The sequence below is a fragment of the Gobio gobio genome, assembly GCF_949357685.1.
Source record: "Gobio gobio genome assembly, chromosome: 15".
NCBI classification, from domain to species: domain Eukaryota; kingdom Metazoa; phylum Chordata; class Actinopteri; order Cypriniformes; family Gobionidae; genus Gobio; species Gobio gobio.
In genome coordinates, this window is record NC_137108.1 from 28,563,080 (window position 1) to 28,582,068 (window position 18,989).

Genomic DNA, 18,989 nt, shown 5'->3' on the forward strand with positions numbered 1-18,989 from the left:
TCTATCTATCTATCTATCTATCTAAACTACTAAAACTCAAACTATTTCAAACTTTAAACTTTTCAAACTATTTCAAACAATTTATTTCAAACTTTTCAAACTATTTCAAACTTTCTGGTCTAGCTTTTCCAAGCCAACTTAAAGTTTGTCTCGACGAACTTTTTTATCTAGTTATATTTAATAGCTGCCATTCAGATTTAAAAAAGAAGAATTAAACAATAGAAATAAAGTTTTAAAATTTTACCAGATAATTTTTTTTCATATATTATTATTGCATTCCAGTTCATGTTTATTATATTTAATGTAATGAAAATGTACTTGTTTAATGGTTTTAGATAGCCCTGATTCTAGTTCAAAGTATCCACCCGGAAAGATAATGTTTGTGAAAAAATATATTAAAATTATACATTCATCATTAATTTAATTGTATTTTTGTTTTATTCTCGTGTTCTAGTGATACTGACTTAAATTGATACTCTTTAATTTGAAAAATTTAGACTGTTCTTCCTTCACCATGAAAGACTAATTTATCCTGCACAAAAACCAAAGCTTTGCCTATAATATTGCCTTTCGACCACAAAAAGATGTCTAGCTCCAAATAGATGTCTTACTCCCCACCCATTTCACAACACAAAATCAGTTTTCCAAAGTTTGAGATTATAACTTGGCCTCAGGCAGGAGCTGATATTGATCTTTCACAGAAGTGGCTTTTTTTTTAGCCTCCCAAAGAGGCTGAAGTGCTTAAGAGATTGATGTCTGGAATGTTTCTTCCATTTCAGCCAAAGAGCCCCACAGCACGGTTTGTGTTATAATTGGCGACTTGTTCCCTTTTCTGAAACTTGTCCTTGTCTGGTTTTTCAGTTTGCTAGCCTTGATATTGTGTGGTGAGCCATTTGGCTTTTTCCATTCTGTAAAAAGCTTCACCGAACAAGATATAAATGAAAGAGTTTATGTAGTGTATCCTCAATTTTTTTAATTTGTGACTTTAAAAACTTAAATTTCAACATCATAGGAAGTTGCGTGTGTGAAAAACTGTTATAGCTTACTATATTTGAAATAATCCATGTAGAGATGTGATAACATGCAGCCATTTATGTAAGTAAATTGTAAATGTTTCCAATGGTGGTGAGAATCAAGGCACAAAATAGAAAATAGCTTAAACACAGACCTAAAACCAAATTTAAAAATAAATAAATAAAAAGGAGTAAATTATAGGCAACAAACGTTCAAGCATTCAGCTGCCTATACTATGAATTAACAAGCATATTTATTCCATACCAATAAGGTCACTGAAACGATAGTTTCCTTGATTTTTAAGTACTTAGAAGAGAACACAAACATTTGGAGAATATGCTGGACTTTATTTTGTTTAAAAGAGAAGGGAAAGAATAGGCTGGCATTGACATTTGGAGCAAAAAGCTTTGGCCATTCTCCCATAAATCCTCGCAGTAAAACATACATCTACTTAATACAACACATGGCAGAGAGCACAATTCAACACATACAACAGGGGACAAGTTTATACTTCAAGAGCTACCAACTTTATTACAGCTGCCATTTGATATCAGCATTAGTGCTGATATGTTGTAAAATACATTACTTAGATTCTTTCTGTGCATTAGACACCACCAGGGAAAAACTGAATCTGATCAATCACATGGTTTTAATGAAATAAAAACCGACTGTATGTTTCAACGGGAAAAATAAGTAATGATTAATCCAAACTGTCAGCCAGATTTAAAAAAATGAAGGCTGAATTATTGAAATTCAAGTCCTACCTCACCAAATATCTGAGCTGGGATACCTGGTCGTCGGACACAAGCAAATCTATTGCTCACCCAGCCAATGCTGAGGTAGGTACTGTTCATTACCAACAAACTGGTGGGTCAAATAGAGAACAAGTGATTTATGGGTTTGAGGTACTGGAGAAGTCTAAATCTAGCTGGTAACAATTTCTTCCACTAACAATCCTGACCAAAGCAGAGTTTTTTTGCACTGCGCACCTATAGAGTGCTCCCTCCTACCCAGAGGAAGTATATAGATTAAGGCACTTAGAGAGACAGAGATGGCTGAAGTCAGAGTGACAATGCAGAGACTGAATTTTAAAAAGGGTTGGATGTTTTAAAAACTTTTGAGAAAGATGACACGGTGGTGAATCTAAAGTTAGCCAAAGAAAAAGTCTGTTTGCATTAGAAAGGACAAGCCTCTCAAGATGATATTTACACACACAAGGCTGTAAACAACCAAAAGACGACCAACCTCCCTAGTTTTCCCTGACCAACTGTAAAGCTCTGAGTAAAACTCATTATATAATGCGCAAAAAAAACTTTCATGTTAGGCGATGGATAGGCAGCACTAAACGTACTCCTAGTAAAGCTTGGGCATTTGTTTTTGGCACTAACTCCGGCCAGTATTTTCTATTTTTATTGTTATGGTAAATAAAAGAGGGGACAAAATCCTCATGAACAGCATTTATGGATGGTGAATGGTCTTTGCTAATGCTCTGGGTCCAAAGAACAGTGGCTTATTGTGCTCCAAATGGAAAAAGGGTAAGCTGCCTCAGTGAGTCCATAGAGAACAAGCCGAATGACTTATACTGGCCCCTAAACTTGTGGCAGCTGATCACATTTTACCATGGCAGTTCCAGACCGCTGAAGCATTTGGTGAGAAAAACTACAACAAAAAACAATCAAAGTCATCTTTGCGTCTGTCTTCAGTAGAAATTGTGCAGAATGCCAAGCATTGGTCCCTTTATTCTCCTGGAAGAAAGAGATATTGGTATATTACACCTAAATGTAGTCACGTCTGTATAAATGAGTTGAAGTGCTTCAGATAAGGTCATTTAGGACATGGCCTTCTTACCAGTAAGGGTTAATTAAGCTCGCCAGCTTTGTGAGCAGCCTCTTCCTCATCAGGGTTCAAGGAGTGAAACTCCGCCACATACAGGCTCTTATCAATGCTGCTGGGTATGGGCTTTATGTCAGTCATCAACTGGTCCTCAATGCCCTTTAGGTTGAAACGATCTTCTGAGGTGATCAGGTTAATGGCCAGACCCAGGTGACCGTACCTACCTGAGAACAGAGAGAGAAAACACTGAAATGCACCACATGTAGACCCAATAACAATTCAATTAACACAAAAAGATAAATGAAAACCCTATAATAATACCGAAAATCAGTTAAAATCTAATGTTGATGGTTACCTGATCTACCAATACGGTGCAAGTAAGTCTCAGCATTTTTGGGGAAGTCAAAGTTGATGACTACATTGACAGCCTGGATGTCAATTCCTCTTGTGAAAAGATCTGTGACCGATAAAACACCACCAAAAAGGTTTCAGAAACATTTAGGAAAATCCCTTGAAAACAGGAAGAGTACAGCGAATGTGGCTATCCATACCTGTGCAGACCAGGTTCCTACACAGTCCGTTTCTGAAGTCATGGAACACACGATTTCTGTATTCCTGTAATATAAAAATAATTTAGGAAAACACCAATCACAACATTATAAGAACATACACTACGGTTCAAAAGTTTGGAGTTTATAAGATTGTGTTTTTAAAAAAGTTATTTGTGCTCAGCCTGACTGCATTTATTTGATCAAATGCATTTCTTAAATATTACAATAAAAAAAAAAAATTCTATTATATAATTACTAAAAAACATTACTCCAGTCTTCAGGGTCACATGATAATTTTAATATGCAGATTTGGTCTTCAAGAAACATTTCTTTTTAATATCAATGTTGAAAACTATTGTGGAGCTTAGCATTATTGCAAAATAATCCTGTCACTATCTATAAAATGCATCCTTGCTGAATAAAAAAAACACAAAAAACTTTTGAATTGTGTAGCTGCATTCTGAAGCTGACCTGCATCATCTTGGCATGGATGTAAAAGCAAGAATAGCCAAGCTGTGTGATCTTCTTGGCAAGGAGTTCCACCCTTTGAGTGGAGTTACAGAAGATGATGGACTGGTTGATTTGGAGCTAGGAAAAAAGAATAAAATAAATACAAATAAAAGAGAAAATTAAATGACTTCCTTAGGTGAGGACAAATTGTTCAAAAAGGCTTTAAGATAATACAGTAACTCAAATGTAGTATGCCAAAGAAGCTTTGGAGTAATACAAGTGGAAAACTTGCAAAATAGAAGTCAAATCTAGAGCAGATTTTGGAGGGAATGTCCGCTTACCCTTGAGAACAGTGTGTTGAGACAGTGCACTTTCTGTCTTTCTGTCACATAGGCATAGTACTGAGTGATGCCTTTCAGTGTCAGCTCATCCATCAGATTGATTTCATATGGCTTCTGAAGGTGTTTGGACTACACAACGAGAGGGAGTCATTAGCATGGTTAAAGCTAATTTATATGAGAAATAATCTGGATGTAGTAAAACACTGTATACATTAAAGGTCCCATTGCATGGCATTTTTCTATTATTTTATAATGTTTCCTGAGGTGTACTTATATTGTTAGTATGATTTTTACATCATAAAATATCATAATTTAGAAATAAAAGGCATTTTTTCTATACTGCTGTTTGCCCTGTGGCTGAAGGCCCCGTTACAAGAGGCGTGTCTGCTGTGAGACGTCAGTAAAAACGCCCACTGTTGTGATTGGCTGACATCTTTGCATTTGATATGAGCGGAGGGGGCGTGGTTTAACGAGGTCTACGACGCACAAGCTGCTGCCAGAGAGACGGATGGACTGTAGTTCACTTCACATCGGTTCTGTCAGTCTCAGTTCAGTGAACTGTTTTAGTTACAGCATATACTTCAGGTTATTTTATAATGTTTCCTGAGGTGTACTTATATTGTTAGTATGATTTTTACATCATAAAATATCATAATTTAGAAATAAAAGGCATTTTTTCTATACTGCTGTTTGCCCTGTGGCTGAAGGCCCTGTTACAAGAGGCGTGTCTGCTGTGAGACGTCAGTAAAAAACGCCCACTGTTGTGATTGGCTGACATCTTTGCATTTGATATGAGCGGAGGGGGCGTGGTTTAACGAGGTCTACGACGCACAAGCTGCTGCCAGAGAGACGGATGGACTGGAGTTCACTTCACATCGGTTCTGTCAGTCTCAGTTCAGTGAACTGTTTTAGTTACAGCATATACTTCAGGTTATTAGTCTATTTCTAGTCGGAGGGGCTGTCACTCATGTCAGAAAGTTAGTAACTTTAGTAAATTATGGATCAGCGCTGACTGGAGATGCGAACCGTTTAAAACGATTCAGTCCGATTTGGTGAACTGATTCGGTTCACTAAAAAGAACCGGTTCAAAAGAAAGATCGTTCGCGAACCGGACATCACTAATGTACCAGAGACTGAGCTCAGCGATTGCTAACAAAGTTATTTATAGTAACTACTGAGTTATGAGAGCGCTGTCAGTCAGCACGAGTTTATTGTGTTTGTATCTGAGAGTTCTGAATAAACACGAGTCCCAGTCACGCCAAGTCCGTCTTCATCATTATTACCAACTTTGTAACACATGCAATGAACCATTACAGCTGTCGAGATGAACGAGTTATGAGTAAGTGTTGATAATACCATTATTTTTAGATGTTCCTATCATATGGAAAGCGTCAGTGACGCGCATTGAGTACACAGCGCAAACAAAGACACAACAGCAGTAATCGAATGTAATCCAGTTTATTGTGGGAATAGCTGGCTAGCCTAGCCGGATACCCTCACGTTTACCCCCCTTCTGCTTAATCTCACGCCGCGTATGGTGCCAAGTTCATGTGCAAAGCATGTGATCGCTCCCGCAATTATTGTCTGCTATAGACAATTTGCTTCTTATTTATTAAATCCAGGCAATTATCTGATTAAACGTTGATTAAAATTAAGATACAATTTATACAAAACGAAATTCACATTAAAGAAATGCTTTATAAGCAAAATCATGCAAAATTTTGTGTCTAGAAACCTGCGTTAGATTGTTGCGTTAATGTTTTATAAATGCATAGGTTCAATTAAATAACGTGGTGTTTAGATTATGTTTTATTTCTGAGAACTAGCCTAATGTATTTTTAAAAAATGAAATTATATTTGTTTTAATTTTGAATGATAATTTAGATTTTTTATGATTTTAATGATTTAAAAAAAAATGCATGGCAACTGCTAAGACATGCATGCAAACCACAGTTAGCCTACGTTTTATAGGTTCAATTAAATAACGAGGTGTTTGGATTATATTTTATTTTTAAGGTGTCTAATTAAAAAAAATAAAATCAATTGTTTTAATTTTGAATGATGATTTAGTTTTTTGAAGATTTTACTGATGATTTTAAAAAATGCATTTATGATTTTCATACGCAACTGTTAAGACATGCAACATGCTGGGTAAACCACATTTACGGTGTTTTACAGATCACCTGCATAAAGTTATTGATGTTTGTTTACCCATATTTTGATTTTTTTTTTAAAAAACGGTTTGAATATGTTACTGATAAAAGCAATTTGTCTAAATTATTGAATATCGTTCGCATTGTGTCCTGAACAAAATTTTTTTTTTTTCAAAGGTTTCTCTCTCGTTTTATTCTTAGCGTTAGTATTTTAAATGTTTTCCAGGTTTACATGTTTGATTAATATTTGTATTATTAATAGGCGATTCTATTTATAATTTAATAGCCAATAATATTTTTAGAGCTGTTTAAAACATTTAGCCAAGCCAACCTATGTCTCGTTAATTTGTAACGTGCTTCTCTTTGCGCATGTATAATAAGAACAGACACAACCAACGTCTTATCCATATACTTCAATGTTTTGCTTTAACACATAAAAGCTACTGTAGCTATGCATCAAAAACACTAAAAAGGTAAGTGTATGGTAACTACTAAGCTATTTATAATGTATTTGGCAACGCAATGTCCTGTGAGTTTATCAGGCGTCATTTTTATGATACTGTCGATTATCGTCTGATAACACTGACTGTTATCGATATCGACATATTTGCGAGACATCGTCGATATACCATAATATCGTCATATCGCCCAGCCCTAATGGGCGTGCCAGATTCTCTGGGTGGAGGAAAGGGAGGTAACCGTTCCTGCTTGGACGTCAAACCAGGAGACTTCAGGATTGGCTCGTCTGGCCTGTCATTTTCTCAAAGGCAGAGAAAGACAGCCAGAACTCGGAGTTACACCGATCAACATTTCTATCCACTTGGGGACAATATTCAGGCTAGGGGAACTCATATTAATGTTGAAAAACCTCATAAAATGAAAATTTCATGCCATGGGACCTTTAAATCCAAGACATTTGGCTTCAAAAAGTCTAGGCCAATTATAAAAACAGATTAGAAAATCTCTCACCATAAATTTCTGCACACTGATTGGGAAAGTGGCAGAATAGAGAAGAATCTGACGGTTTTTGGGCAGGAAGCTGATGATGTCCTCAATAAGCACCACAAAGTCTTGAGAAAGCAACTTATCAGCCTGTGAAGAACAAAGCAGACATAATGGACTTCCATCATATTAGGACTCATTTAGAGAAGATGCTTAGTTAGAAATCGGCTCTTTTTGCATAATTTTTCTCACCTCATCCATCACCACCATCTGAGCTTTGTCAACCTTGGCCACACCTTTCTTTATCAAGTCAAGGATTCTTCCTGGGGTAGCTATTATAACATGTACTAGAGAGAGAGAAAAAAAGGTTTACAGAGAGATTCATCATTGGAATGTGTATTTAACATCAAAATCGTGGTCCTGGGGGCCTACTGCTCTGCACATATTTGATGTCTCGCTTATTTTACACATCGGATTTAGATCATCAGCTCAATCGGAAAAAGCTACAAAAACTGAACGTGTTCGTTCAGATAACGAAGACCAGGATCAGGATTGAAAACCATATTATAAAAGGGGTGTCCAATCCTGCTACTGAAGGGCCACTATCCTGCAGAGATTAGGTCCAATACTAATTAAACTTCAAATTTCAAATCTGCTGAGTTATCTTCAGTGTATAGCGAATGCAGGGCCACCGACTTGACTTTGACCTCAATACCAAAACTACGTCTAGGAAATAATAGTACACAAAGTTTGAGTTTAACTATTTTCTCACTCACTTGAAATTAACATGAAGCTTCCGTGAAGAAAAGTTAGTAGCAAGTGGCTATGAGCCGAAGATGAACGAACAAGTAAAAAAAAACAAAAACAAACAAAAAAAAGACTCTTAAGTATGACATTTAAGGGATAATAATCTATATTAATTAGGGGTGTATTCACCGTTTTGGTACAAGGCTTCCGGTAAGGTTCCGAATGCAATCTTTAACGGTTACCAGTAAGTTAGGCTTGTTTTACTCGCAGAACATACTTCAATCCGAGTTCCCACACAAACACATGAAGTATTCTGTCCATTTTAGCACGAAATTCAAACGATAAATGCCGTTATGACGATCTTTTATCTGACGTGACTGATCACTGTATGTGACTGGCACGTAATTTCAAGGGGCAGCACGCGAGTGAACGTGATCATCTCTTACTGATTTGTGACTGACTTACTGAATTAACATCTGAGGTATGTTGAGGATACATTACAACTTACCAAAACGTATCTTATGTCGTATAATCACTCAGTGTTTCAACGGCAGAAAGACATCAACAAAACCGCTTGCAAACATTTACCTCATAAGTCGTTCAGTGTCTACAGCAGCTGGTTAGTTCACTAGAGAAACGAACACTTTTGCTAAATATATGCACTATATTTGCCTATATATTCATTATATTCGGTCTTGTGATGTCTTGATTATTTAATGCATGTTTAAATAAATGTCATGAAAATGACAGCCACCGTGTATAAATGATTCAAAGCCTATATTTCAACAATGAATTGTTAATATTGATAGTTTTAATAGTTTTGGTTCTGTTGTTATAGTAATGTGCAAGTAAGAGCACCCGATAGCCTATGGTTTACAGCATTAGCAGAGTTTTGTTTTCAACGCTGCACCTGAAAATAGGCCAACTTCCGTTAACATAACCAACGTGACAACCTGCTTGCAAAGGGAGTGTGCTGGGGACTATTTTCAGGCGCTGCATAATATCATTGCGCCGCTACACCCATAGTCTGGCAGCAAAGTTCCTTGATCATCATGCAGGAATGAGAGTATAGTTCCTAGCCATATCGGCTTAAAAAAAAAATGTAATTGTCCGACGGTCTTAGTATAGATGTAACTACAGAAGAATAGGAAAAATATCAAAACTCTTTGGTCATTTTGAGCGAGATGCTAATGATCAAATCCGATTCAATGATCTATGCTAAAAGTGCTACCGCCAGACCTGGAGATCGGCTGAATGGATTCGAAAAACTTAAAACTCAACTGTTTAACTCTAGGGTAGTTGGAAAATGTGCCCATTTTCAAAAAAAGTGGAGTGTTCCTTTAATATAGAGCGGCGATTCAACTGACTTGGAACTACCTGTGCATTAAACGATTTTATTGTACACCTCCCAGCCAATCAGAATCAAATATTCAGACAGACCATGGCATAAATTATTTTAGTTATTGTTAAACTAAAATGTTAAGGAATTATGTATACTTTTACTTAAGATTTCCAGTGAAAACTCTACCAACTTGTAAGCAAAGTAAAAAAGTAGCCTTGGTTGGCACATTTGACTCTGTGTGACTGACACTACTATTGGCTGCTGCTGCTGCCACCTTATGACAAAAGATTTACACTTTGAAGTATTCTGTCATCAATGACAGTAGCTCATTGGAAAAGGATGGAAAATGCCCTTCATTATGTTTGCACTAATAAATGCTGCTGCCTAACAGCTGCAATCAACAATAAATATTTGTTCCATATATTTTTTTCTATATCGCCATAAATCGCAAATATTCTTGAAATATCATGATATAATTGAGGCTATATCGCTAAACTGCAGGATATTGACCTCCCAGGAGCAGGATTGGGCAACCCTGCATTATAATGCAGTGCATATAATTGAGACTCCTTGTCTAATAACATTGCTCTTTGAGGAACAAGGAAGCACAACTTAAGAATTGCTCAAATGACTGGTCTGGCAAGACTTCAGAAAAACAGGCGGCAGGTGTGGCGTTCCGTCAAATCAAGCCATTTAGAGTGGAATGCAACCTTTGGGCAAATTTACTGATCAAACTTTTCTCACTGAAGAACTTACAAGAGGAGTGCCTGCAAGGCTGCCATTTGTAACTTTGTTACTGTAAAGTTTTGTTTTTCCTCCAATTTTATAACCCTTTCTTTAATTTCTTTAATTCTCAAATCACTACAAGTGGTTTAAAACTTGGGAAACACTCAAGGATGTTAGAGAAATCCAATTACCAGTCTCATCAAGACGCATGATGTCATCCCTCAGGTTGGTGCCACCTGTTGTAGCCATAACCTTAACGCCACCAAGGTGCTTGCTCATGTTGATACTTATCTGGCTCACCTGCAGAGCCAACTCACGAGTTGGTACCATCACTAAGGCTAAAATAAAGTCAGAAAAAGAAAGAAAATAAATTTATATGCACACGACCATTCAAAAGTTTGAGGTAAGCAAGATTTTCTTTTTAAAGAAATTAATACTTTTATTCGCCAAGGATGGATTAAACTGATCAAAATTGAGTTATAGACATTTAAATGGTGACAAAATTTCGGTTTTAAATTGGTGCAGTTCATTTAAACTCCCGAAAAAATGAATCACGGTTTCCATAAAAATATTAGGCAGCACAACCGTGGTCAACAATGATCATAAGAAATGTTGCTTGCTTATGAGAACGCTTTCTGAAGTATCATGTGACTGGAGTAATGATGCTGGAAAAATCAGCTTTGCCAGGAATAAATAACATTTAAAAATACATTAAATGTTTTAACTTGCAATAGTATTTCACAACATCAGTGTATTTAATAAAAAAAATTACAGGCTTTGTAAGCATGAGACATCATAATCTCAAAATGTTGAATAGTAGTGCATGTAATTAATGTACAGAATTGTATAAATAATAAATTCAATGCATGTCAAACCTTGAACATGGTCTTTCTTCAGATCAATCTTTTCCAAGAGGGGGATGAGGTAGGCTCCACTTTTACCTGTACCATTTTTTGCTCGGGCGAGAATGTCCCTCCCTGACAAGACAATGGGAATACTCTCCTCCTACAGAGACAGACAATGCGGGATCGATCAATCTCAGGACAGGTTCATTTGACAACCATTCTAAAAGGCATAAGCCAAGCAAAGAGACCAGAGTTTATTTTGTAACTGTACACAGGTTAGACTACCTGGATAGGGGAAGGTTTCTCCCAGCCCATCTCAAATATACCCATTAGCAGTTCCCTCTTAAGGCAGTAATCTTCAAACTCGTTCCCCTTGGTTGCAGTCACATCCTGTCCAAAAATAGGGCATACAATGTCAAAAACAAGCAACTCATTCCAAAATAACCATCTAATAAGAAACAAGTTTCACAACTTACTGTGGTTCGCACTCTCATGTCTTTTGGTGGAAGTTGCAGGGACTTCTTCCAGTCATCTCCAAACCTAAAATAAATTGTTTACAAAATGAATTGGACTTTATACATTATACAAGATTTAATTAATTTATTCATAAACAGTTCAACTAAAATGATTAATATGATGAATCAATGTCAAATTACTAGACTGTTCAAATAAGATTAAACAATGCATACCTGATACCGCCACTGCTTTGGGGTATACTGCTTCCTTTCTGGGGCATCAAATGTGTTTTTCCTGACTGCGCTGAGGAAGTAAGTGATCCTGACTGGAGGTTCATAGGCCTGGACTGTCCATTCTGTTTGGTCATTGGCATGACTGATGAAGGGATCTCTGTTCTCGCTGTAGCCATTGTCAGATGTTTTTCTCAACTGTTTCAATCAAATTACCCTTTTTTTTTGGTGCTACTTTTGAGCTATTCGTTAAACTGTTTTACAGTTACGCTCAATGCGCCTTTGTGTAAACAGTTTTCGGTACGTACAGACCTCTTAAAAAGAAGAGTGCCTGTCGTATAACATTTATTTATAATAAGCTCTCCCAAAATAGGAGAAAATTATATTTATATGAATAAATATATCACAAGCCTAGAGTCAACTTACAAAATAACTAGCAAACAAGTACTTGTAAAATTCAAGTCTTGCACAAGGATTTCAAAAATGCAAGTGAGCAAAAATCTATTAATGCCTATCAAAAGTCACTTTTACGTTATCCCTGAAAAATGACAAAGTATTCACTTTCAATTTTTTCTTTCTTTCCTTTTTTTAAACAGCTGGATTGCAGAAATCCTGAAGTACCCTCTGTTTTCCTTTTGGTATCCAAAATGTATAAAGTATTTACATTCAAAAGCACAAGGCTCAGCTAAAGGTTCTTAATGTGCTCTAAAGATTCTAGTATTCTCTTCGTCATGAGGAATTTCAAACTTTACTCAGTGTTACTTGCTCCTATTTAACCTGCTGAAAAACTCCAACGACACTGAGGGTTTTCAATCTGAAAGTCAATGCAGGATTGAGAGTCCAAAATTAAGTTAAAAGTCCATAAATGTTTCCACTCTTGGCTTTGCAATGTCTCGTATCTCCTCACTTTACTGTCACAGTTCCTGAACACTTCAGTGGAGGAAATTCTGGAACACCTGCCAAATGTGAAAGTTATAGGACAAAATGAGTTTCATATCAAGGACAGACTATTTCTGGCATCAAACAAAGGGCTAGTTTCACATTTTATCTTTAAATACACGTGAACAGATGTGTTCAAATAATATTAAAGAGAAAATAAAATAAAATACACTTTAATAACTTACCTCACTTTCAATACACTAACTAGCAAGACACCCACGTTTAGCTAACAGTTTCAAACACTTGTTAAAAGTGTGGAAACACTTGGAATTCGTATGACAATTCGGAATCCGAATCTGATTTAATGTCCTTCACTAAATCGCTAAAGGTTTAACGATAAGCTCTGAAGCTAAAAGTGTGCACGAGCGTCAGGAGTTGTTAGCGGACCATAATGAGCTAACTTAGCCGACAAGAACCACAAAGGTGGTTTATCGACAAAGTTTTTTCGTTCCACATTCAACGAAAGAGTTCGCGAATATAGTTCCGAACATTATATAAGAACAACTCAGCGCAAAACGTTTTTTTCTGGGGACAGGGTGAACTTTGTTTCCTGAGTTGAGATATGTTAACTAAATTTAAAACATATTATTAAACGGCATGCTAGCTCAACCTGCCAGCGGTACATTGTTAAGACTGGTTAGCTTAGCTAAATGCTAATAAGAGAGCTAGAGAGAGACGCTGTGAACGTTTGGAAAGATACATGTCTAATTTAACTAAATTCATGTTTGACTATGTTACCTCCTAGTTTTGAAGGATTTGAATCTTCGTGGATTTGATTAATTCTTCGAATGTTTCTTGAGAAATTCTTTGTTGCTGTGGCTTTTGTCTCTTCCGTCTAGAGATTTAACATGGCCGTGCGCTGAATTCTTCTTCTTCTTCTTCTTCTTCTTCTGTTTTATGGCGGTTTGGCAAACCAACTTAAAAAGGTGCATTCCCGCCACCTACTGATCTGGAGTGTGAAGCTCACATATAGGCTACTTAATCATCTCTTTACCTTAAAAAAAAAAAAAAAAAAAACCATATTCAAATTCTATCCATTATTCCAATCCTTTTTAAATACTTCAACATTATTTCATATACCCTTGATTGCATTAACCCATTTCCTAATAGCACCTGCATCGATATATTATTTATTCCTATCATTTCTAATTCATGAGATAACTGAGATCTTTCACTTTCATATGCAACACATCTTAAAAGAATATGCTCTACCGTTTCTGGCAGACCACATTTGTCACAATAACCATTTTCATGTTTCCCCATCCTTTGCAGACTGTGATTTAATGTTGTATGCCCTATTCTCAATCTTGATATGATCACATCCTTCCTTCTATTGCCATACCTTATCCTTTCAGCACCAACACATCCCTGAACCTGATATAAATGTCTTCCTTTTTGATCACAATCCCAAATTTTTTGCCATTTCTTTCTTACTTCAATCTTTATTAATCTCTTCATTTCAGCTTTACTTATTGAAACCGTAAATTCAACTTGATTTTGTTTCAGGGCTTTCTTTGCCAGCTGGTCCACTTCCTCATTCCCTTCCACTCCTACATGTGCCGGCACCCAAAGGAAATATACAATTATACCCAACTGTCTTACTCTGTACAAACACTGTAATATTTCATATATTACGTCTTGTCGTGCTTCAGATTTTCCACTCTGTAAACTTTTAAGGGCAGCCATTGAATCTGAACATATCACTGATGTATTAGGTTGCACCTCCTCTATCCACTGTAAAGCTATACATATTGCAATTAATTCGGTAGTATATACTGAAATATGATCTGATACTCTCCTTGCGATTTTGACTTTAAATGTAGGTATATACATAGCTGCTGCTGTTCTTCCAGATTCTGGTTCTTTAGACCCATCAGTATATATCTGTAATACTGAAAAATATTTTTGATTAATATATTGTTGTATCATTGTTACTGTTGAAATGTTTATATCCTTATTTTTAATCTCATTATGTATATCTAGATCAACTAGTGGCATTTGAAACAACCATGGAGGAATTGCAGGAATCGCCACTGATGGTGCAATCTCATAAACATTCAATCCCATAATCTGTGCCTCCTTCCCAACAGTCCACCCAAAACTTACTTTTTCTTTATATTCATACTCCCAACATTCTTTTAAAATTTTCTTAACTGGATGACATTCTAAATGACCCTTTACTCCAGTCCAGTATCCCATCTTCAATTGAAGTCTGCGTAATTCTAGAGGCATTTCTCCTGATTCTACCTGTAACGCTACCACTGGAGATGATCTCACTGCTCCGCAACAAATTCTCATTGCTTGAGATTGTATTGCCTCAATCATTTTAATACAAGTTATACTTGCCGAGCTATACACCATGCTACCATAGTCAATGTTAGATCTTATTACTGCTTTATATATTCTTTTCAATGACTGTCTACTTGCCCCCCATTCTACTCCTGCTAAGCACCTTAATATGTTTATCCCTTTTTTACATTTTTCTATCATTTTCTGAATATGTATTCTGAAGTTTATTTTTGAGTCCATCCACATTCCTAAATATCGAACTACATTTACTTCTTCTAACTGATGCCCATACATTTTAATATTCATAGATGGTTTAACTTTCTTATTCGAAAAACATAACACCTGAGTTTTTGCCACAGAAAATCTAAAACCCCATTTCTTTGCCCAATTCTCAACCTCATATACTGCATTTTGCATTTTCTTTTCAACATAAGCAACATTTCGCCCCCTTATCCATAAAGCTCCATCATCCGCATACAATGACCTACTTACTCCCTCATCCACATTAGTAAAAAATGTCATTTATCATCAAGTTAAAAAGAATAGGACTACTTACACTTCCTTGAGGAGTACCATTCTCTATAGGATATGTATGTGAATATGAGGACCCCACTCTTACTTGAATTGTTCTTCCATACATAAAATTCAAGATCCAATTATACATTTTCCCTTCTATCCCCATACTATCTAACTTCATTAATATACCCTCCTTCCAAATCATGTCATACGCCTTTTCTACGTCAAAAAACACACCAATTACAACCTCTTTACTAACTTGTGCTTTTCTTATTTCGTTTTCCAGACATAATACTGAATCCATGGTATTTCTCCCTTTTCGAAATCCACTCTGATATGCTGATAAAAGATTATTGCTTTCTATAACATACAACAATCTATTCATAACCATTCGTTCCATTAGCTTACACATGTTTGATGTCAATGAAATTGGTCTGTAATTGCTGGTCTGAGTATTATCCTTCCCAGGTTTTGCTATTGGTACAATAACTCCATGCTTCCATGCTTCTGGCAAAGTTCCTGTCTCCCATACCATATTAAAAAGTTTTAGTATCATACTCAATGACAGATCTGATAAATGTTTAACCATCTCATTACATATATCATCTTTACCAGGGGAAGTCTGTTTAACACCTGCCAAAGCTCTCTTCATCTCAAACAATGTAAAATTAGAATCTAATGTACCTCCTGCTGGTATTTTTTTTTTAAATATCTTAATATTGTCCTTCACACTCTGTTCCCTATACTTCCTCATATCATCTGGCATATTTGCGTTACTGTGTACCTTTACAAATGATTCCACTAGCATCTCTGCTTTATCGCTATCTGTTACCGCAATTTTATCATTATTAGCTAAAACAGGTATATTATTTTTCCTCTGAATCCCTCCCATCTTCCTAATCATACCCCATAACTCATTAATGTCTATTTCTTCCCCGATGCTATTACAAAATTCTCTCCAATAATTTCTCTTTGATACTCTAATTTCTCTCCTCACCAATGCCTGAGCTCTCTTATAGCTTATATAATCATTGAACACTAATGTTTTCCTTGCTTTCTTAAGAGCTTTATTTCTTTTTGAAATTAATTCACTACATCTTTCATTCCACCATGGAACTGCCTTTCTTTTCTTGGTATTTTTATTTTTTCCAATTACCTCCTCTGCTGTATTCCTAATAATTTCATTTATTTTTTCATTTAATATCTCTATGTCTCCATTCACTTCATTTAATTCATCCATTTTATTATTACACAATTCTTTAAACATATCCCAGTTGGCATTCTTCAACTTCCACCTTGGATTACTCTCCACTACTGCTTGAGTTACATCCACCCCTATTTTAAAAATTATTGGAAAATGGTCACTTCCAATTGTGCTTTGATTCATTATGCTCCATTCACATTTCCCTGCCAAGTTTTCAGACATTAGCGTTATGTCCAATGCAGAATCATGCCCACGAGTAACATCTATTCTTGTATCACCCCCATCATTAACACAAACTAATCCTCCCCAATCAAGCATTTCTTCCACCACCAGCCCATTAAAATCTGTTCTAGCACTCCCCCACAATGAATTATGTGCATTAAAATCACCACACCATATCACTTTGCTTCCTTTATTCCCTCCAATACTTTCCAGTACATTCTTATTTAACTTCTCACATGGATTATAAAAATTTATCACTTTTATACTTTGATTCCCTTCCCATATGTCCACCACCACTACCTCTTGTTCTATATCAACTTCTACCTTTCTAAACCCAATTCCTTGTTTTATAAATGTGGCTACCCCACCACCATTCCCTTGTTTTCTATCTCTCCTTACTATTGTATACCCTTGTATTATAAAATTCAACTGTGGTTTGAGCCATGTTTCTTGCACACAAATTAAATCAGGGCCATTTTCTTGATTTGATATAAATTTCTTAAATTCTTGCCCATTAGCAATTAGACTTCGAGCATTCCACTGCAGTATTAATATTACCATTAAGATCCACCACATCCTGATTGCGTGTTTGTTATCTGTACTTTTAACTTCTCATTAATCATGTCTACAGTTATTCCTTCCATCTCTAAGTACTTTTCAGCTGCTTTGATTATTATTTTGATTCTTTCTGTCCGACTTTCTGTTTGAGCAGAGCAGTTCACAACTTCTGCCATGAATGTTACAAATGCCACTTTGTCTGCAATCTTTGAGGTCTCATTAACTTCCCCCTGTTTATCGTTCATCATTTTTCCTTGAGGAATTGATACCGTAACATTTGCTTCTTCGTTATTTTTTCCGACTTTCTTTAGTGCTTCCGCATATGATATTCCTTCCTCTACTCTGACGTTCTGTACTTGGACTGCGTGTTTCCTCACCTTACATCCTCCATATCCCGCACTGTGATCACCACCACAATTACAGCACTTGGGAGAAACGTCTTGTCCACACTTGCCGTACTCATGCTCACCCCCGCATCTCGCGCATCTCTGTTTACCCCTGCACACTGCCGCTACATGTCCATACTTTTGGCATTTATAACATCTTAGCGGAGGGGGGATATATGGTCTTACCATGTAACTCACAAATCCTAAGAACACTCTACTAGGTAGTTTCTCTTCATCAAAGTTAATCATCACTGAAAAACTGTCAGTTTTCTCATTGTTTCTATTGGATGTCAATCTCTTAACGTCTAACACTGCTGCTCCAGTTAAACCTTTCTTAATCTTTTCTACTGGAACATCTGGGGAGATACCTGTAATAACTCCTTTAACCCATTTTTTTTCTTCTGGGATCGAACATATCACTTTTTGCCCTAGAATTATTTTTACCCCTAGAGCTGTTCTTTGTTGTTTGTTATCTTTACAAAATAACATCAATCTACCATCCCTAAATGACTTAACACTTTCAATCGTTCCGATCATTTCCTTAATAGCTTTAGAAAGCTTCAACGGATTAATGGCATTACTAGACCCAGCAGCAAATTTCATCACTACCTTATACTCTTCTTTTCTCCTTCTTGCCACATAATTTCCTTTCTCACTATCAGTTTCAGATACCTGACCACTATTTTTCTTTCTTTTCCTGTTTACTACTACATTCCATTCACCTTTCCCATTCCCTCCGCTGTCCGCGCCAATCATTTCATCCTCCATTTCCGGATCACTACCGGAATCAACACCACTTCCTACCATGCACGCTCCAGTCACAGATCAGCTGTTGCCAAACCGCCTCGCGAGAATCTGTCCCTACCGTCGTCACCCCCCCGTGCGCTGAATTGATCTCGAAGGACGTAAACGCATCGAAAAATTGACATCGACCAATCAAATGACAGAGTTTGAATTTGTTGGGCGGTACCGTTATCAAATCCACCCCCGTACTTCTACACTTTCGTGCCTGTGGACAGAAACATTTCTCACGCATCATAAAAATATTCTATTTTCATCACCCATCACAAGTTTTATATTTCATATCAAACATGCTACACTAGCAAGGCCAAATATTTAGTTTTGTTGAAAATGTTTTGCCATGTTTGAAAAATTATAATATTAAAATGATTACTGATATAAATGACATTGCGTATATTTAGATAATTAGTTTTAAACATGAAATAATGTTTTTATATAAATATT

General features: G+C 36.3%; 1 protein-coding gene across 2 annotated transcripts; it reads right to left on the minus strand.

Annotated features, from left to right (window-relative positions):
* Window positions 1–952: 952 nt before the first annotated feature.
* On the minus strand, window positions 953–18,539 carry ddx61 (DEAD (Asp-Glu-Ala-Asp) box helicase 61). 2 transcript variants are annotated; one of them, XM_079837192.1, is made up of 15 exons: window positions 18,467–18,539; window positions 13,308–13,563; window positions 11,634–12,586; window positions 11,421–11,484; window positions 11,230–11,334; window positions 10,975–11,104; window positions 10,291–10,437; window positions 7,537–7,631; window positions 7,312–7,434; window positions 4,190–4,318; window positions 3,870–3,986; window positions 3,399–3,462; window positions 3,203–3,304; window positions 2,863–3,071; window positions 953–2,759 (listed from the first exon to the last, which is right to left on the minus strand). In XM_079837192.1, the coding sequence occupies exons 3-14, from the start codon at window positions 11,807–11,809 to the stop codon at window positions 2,872–2,874; spliced, it is 1,452 nt and encodes a 483-aa protein (XP_079693318.1). In that variant the 5' UTR covers window positions 11,810–12,586; window positions 13,308–13,563; window positions 18,467–18,539; the 3' UTR covers window positions 953–2,759; window positions 2,863–2,871. The 2 variants fall into 2 exon arrangements, with proteins under 2 accessions (XP_079693318.1, XP_079693319.1); XM_079837193.1 differs by lacking the exon at window positions 18,467–18,539 and having other exon boundaries at window positions 1,079–2,759; window positions 12,755–13,563.
* Between the last annotated feature and the right edge of the window lie 450 nt (window positions 18,540–18,989).

Bases quoted from the DNA above. Each gene is read 5' to 3' on its own strand.
- ddx61 (XM_079837192.1), bottom strand. From the start codon at position 11,809: ATGGCTACAGCGAGAACAGAGATCCCTTCATCAGTCATGCCAATGACC. The intron at 11,105-11,229 runs GTAGTCTAACCT...CTGTCTCTGTAG, and splicing joins AGAAACCTTCCCCTATCCAG to GAGGAGAGTATTCCCATTGT. The intron at 3,987-4,189 runs GTAAGCGGACAT...CTTTTTTCCTAG, and splicing joins TCAACACACTGTTCTCAAGG to CTCCAAATCAACCAGTCCAT.